General features: G+C 44.5%; 1 protein-coding gene across 3 annotated transcripts in view; it reads right to left on the bottom strand.

Annotated features, from left to right (window-relative positions):
* The window catches only part of PRPF6 (pre-mRNA processing factor 6), a 50,414-nt gene that overhangs the window by 15,002 nt on the left and 31,059 nt on the right, over positions 1-4,353 (bottom strand). For all 3 annotated transcript variants that reach the window (XM_008059753.1, XM_021713216.1, XM_008059754.1), the window contains exon 12: positions 3,434-3,556. In XM_008059753.1, coding sequence (XP_008057944.1) covers positions 3,434-3,556 — 123 coding nt within the window. The remainder of the gene's footprint in view (positions 1-3,433; positions 3,557-4,353) is intronic.

The following is a 4,353-nucleotide window of genomic DNA, read 5'->3' on the forward strand; positions in this document are numbered from 1 at the left end:
CTCCAGTCTGGGCGACAGAGTGAGACTCCAACTCAAAAAAAAAAAAAAAAAAAAAAAAGAGTAGCTTTGACACCCACAGCATGGGGTCATGGACCTGGGTGGGAAGGAGCACTGAGAGAGCACCCCGCACTTCTGTGCACAGAGAACACTATCGCACTTCCTCCAGCGGGGCACAAAGCACCCTGAGAAAAACAGCAGTGCTTGCTCTAGTACGTGGGAAAAAGGCAACAACAAGCAAAGAAAAACCGTAACAGCCCTTGAATTTCTGCTGGCACAACTTGTTTCCTGAGGGGACAACTCCCCCTACCAAGAGGATCCAAGGCTGTCAAAAGCAATAAAGAAAAAATAGAGCTCCTCATCACCTTAGTGATCAGAAATGAGGTGTCATTCCCCAAGCCCTGCCCGCAAGAGCTAAGGATCTTACTGAGAGTTGAACAGAGTTTTGCCCTAACTCATGGCTTGTGCAATAGTGAGTTGCTGTTGGGCTTGATAGACCGTCAGTAGATTGTGATGTGGTACATCTGAAGGCTACTGAATGCAATTTACAATACTTAATAAAAATCTGTATTCTGAGGTGAAAGGATTGCCTGAGCCCACAGGTTCGAGACCAGTCTGAGCAACATGGCGAGACTTTTGTCTCTACAATAAATCAAAAAATCAGTCGGGCATGGTGGCATATGCCTGTGGTTCCAGGTACTTGAAAGGCTGAGGAGGAAGGATTGCCTGAGCCCAGCAGGTCAAGGCTGCAATGGCCATGAGTATGCCACTGTACTCCAGCCTGGGTGACAGAGACTCCAACTCAAAAAAACCAAAAATCTGTATTCTTTTAGTATATAAAAAAGAAAATTAATAGAGAAGAAAAGCATTTAACTCTGCATTTAGAATCAAAAGGGCTCAACAACTAGGTGCTGGCATTCCTTTGCATATTCAGGAATTTTCTTTTAGTACAGAGACTATGTGGATGTTTGTTAAGTTATTCTTTATACTTTTTTATGTCTTAAATATTACATTATGAAATAAATTTTAAAGATATTCTGTTGCCCTGTGTCTTAACTCACTTAAGAAACAAAAGTGTATACTTAGTGCAAACAGGTCTTCTGTGACCACGCACAGCACCCGAGCTCTCGGTGGTGTCACATGGGGGTATGGATGAGTGCATACATCTCACACACACAATGCCAACCACAGAGCCCGATCACACAGACCAGAGGAGGAACCTCAGTCATTCTGGATGTAAGAATGTGCACACACATGTAAGTGGAGGGTGGAGGGTAAAGAAAAGTTCTTCATTACAGAAGAATCCCAACCAATAAAATGTAGGAGAAGCCGGGCTCGGTGGCTCAGCCTGTAATCCCGCACCTTTGGGAGGCTGAGGTGAGTGGGTTGCCTGAGACCGCGGGTTCGAGACCCGCCTGGGCAACTTGGCGAGACCTCATCTCTATAATAAATCAAAAATTAGCCGGGCGTGGTAGCACGAGCCTGTAGTTCCAGCTACTTGGAAGGCTGAGGCGGAAGGATTGCCGGAGCCCAGCAGATCGAGGCTGTGGTGGCCAGGAGCGGCCACTGCACTCCAGTCTGGGTGACAGAGTGAGACTCCAACTCAAAAAAAAAAAAAAATGTAGGAGAAACTGTATTTAGAAAAATCACCATTTAGCAAATACCATGGAAATAACTTTCAGGTCAAAAACACCATTAATGATGGATCCTCAAATAAGCGGGTCAAAGTCTGGCAAGAAATGGTATTTTCACAGTCCTACAGTATCTCGCCATAAAATACTTACTAATTATGAAGGAAAAAACAATAGCCTTACAGTGAGAAACCCTGGTAGTCACCCCTGTACCAGTTGGTTGGAGTTGAACAAGGGTGTGCAACTCCATGTAACACTACAGGAGCACTGGACTACCTGCCAAAGACACTGGACTACCTGCCAAAGACACAAGACCTCAGCCCAACCAGGGCACATCGGGAGGCCCATACCAAAGTGGACTCTGTTAAACCACTGGCCTGCAGTCCTCAGAAAATCCAGATTCACGAAAAGGAGACCGGGGGTCTGTTCCAGACTAACCTGAGGATGACCCTGGAAGGCTGCTAAACAGAACACAGCTTGTTTTTTATTTTGCTAAAAAGACACTGAGACAATGGATGAGATATGAATAAGGTCTGCAAGGTATGTGACGGCATTGTCCCAACATCAATTTCCTGATTTTGATAACCGAGCTAAGGCTGTGTAAGAGAAGGTCCTCTTTTAAAGAAATCCACCAAAGTGTTAGAGGTAAAGGGCATCACATCTGCAACTTACTGTCAAACAATTCAGGAAAAACAGTAAGGGGTAAATGCATACATGTGTGTGAGGAGAGAATAATAAAGCAAATGTGGCCAGGCATGGTGGCACATGCTTGCAGTCCCAGTATCTTGGGAGGCTGAGGCAGGAGGATCACTTAGGCCCAAGAGTTCAAGGCTGCAGTGAGCCATGATTGCACCAATGCACTCCAGCTTGGACAACTGAGTGAGACCCTGTCTCTAAAAAAAAAATAAAAAATAAAGCACATGTAGTAAATGGGTAAATTTGGAGGAATCTGCGTAAAGGGCATATAATAATTCTTTACATAGTTCTGCAACATTCCTGTCATAAGAAATTATTTTATTTCAAAATTAAAAGCAGAACAACAACCAAAAAAAGAGGGCCATAACTGTATTAAACATCTTCAACATGTTTACTGATTTATTGATTTTGGTCCCTGAAAACCTGTTTTAAGGAAATAATCTCAAAGAAAGCAAAGCTTTGTATGAAAAATGTTTTCTGAAATACAATTTATTGTAGAAACCAGGGAATGGAGGACAACTCAGATATCCTAGCAAGAACAGCTAACAAAGCAGTAGTCCAGCCACACTCAGCTCTTAGGTTCTTCCACCACTGTGCGGCTTTGGATAATGTGCTGGGTTCCTTGTCTGTTCAGTAAAATTCGAAATATTGGCTCTTCATTTAAACTTAGTTAACAGAAAACTATGTCCTTACAACTGCAACTACGTGTAAAACAAGTGTATTTTAAAAAGTTTTAAGGCCAGGCACAGTGGCTCATGTCTGTAATTCTAGAACTTTGGGGGGCCAAGGTGAGAGGATTGTCTGAGTTCATGGGTTCAAAACCAGCCTAGACAACTAGGCAAGACCTCATCTCCACAATAAATCAAAAAATTAGCCAGGCATGGTAGTGTATGCCTGTAGTTCCAGCTACTTGGAAGGCTGACAGAAGGATCACTGGAGTCCAGCAGGTCAAGGCTGCAGTGGCCATGAGCGTGCCACTGCACTCCAGCCTGGGCAACAGAGTGAGACTCCAACTCAAAAAAAAAAGTTCTAAAATAGCCTACTAGCTATGGTGACTGCTGTTCCCACACACAGAGACTCCACACTGGGGACCAGGTCACCAAACTTACGCTGTCAGCATCTTCCATCCATGTGTGCTTCCGGTCTTCCTCCTCAATCCCAATTCCAATCACAGCCCGCATGACCGCCTGGCAGGTGGCCACACTCCCTGCCCTATCACATTCCTCGGCATCCTAAAAGAGAGACACAAACATTCTTTTTGATTTTGGAAGTCAGAGCTGCAGGTGCCTGACTAGGAAAGAGCATGCTGCTTCTGGACAGTGAAAGCTGGGAGATAGCTGGTGTCACAGGTGGCATGGGCTCAGCCCCAACACACAGCTCACCTGGCTGCGTCCTGTCACTGAGGTAACGTCCCTGCTACCCAGCACATATGTGCTCAACAAATACCAAGTGACTGAATAAAGCTGCGTGCATTCACTCAACAAACTTTAAAGAAGCAACTACTGCACACAAAAGGTTCTGGTAGGCTACTTGGTGACTATGCTGAAAGATACATTCAAAGTAGTAGGTGTGAGAGACAAATTCACTAACACTTGCACATGCTGGGCTGGAACACAGACTCAAGACTGACAAAAGGTGGAAATACCCTGACCCAGACAGACAGACCTGTCGGGTGGGGGAGCCCTGGGCACAAGAGGTGAGGCAGTGCCTGGGGGAGGGTCCAGTCACAGGGTGCTCCACAGGCAGGCCAGTCAGCAGAAAAGCACATCTGACACTGGGAAAGCAAGTTTCAGGATTCAAGAGAAAAGACATAAGGGTCTACAGCATGAGACACAAAAATGGGTTACTGAGGATTCGAGGAAGTTAGTCTCTTGCACATTAATTAGAGGGGAAAAAAAGCCAATAGAGCAATGTTGCAAAGAACATAAACACAAAATACACCAGAAAAAAAAACACAAACAACTTTTAAAAGTCTGAGAAGAAATTCCAAGTCATTTTTTTTTTTTTTTTTTAGTTGGAGTCTTACTTG

This window comes from Carlito syrichta, unplaced genomic scaffold (genome assembly GCF_000164805.1).
Source record: "Carlito syrichta isolate Samal-C Ts95f unplaced genomic scaffold, Tarsius_syrichta-2.0.1 Scaffold304348, whole genome shotgun sequence".
Taxonomy (NCBI): Eukaryota; Metazoa; Chordata; class Mammalia; order Primates; family Tarsiidae; genus Carlito; species Carlito syrichta.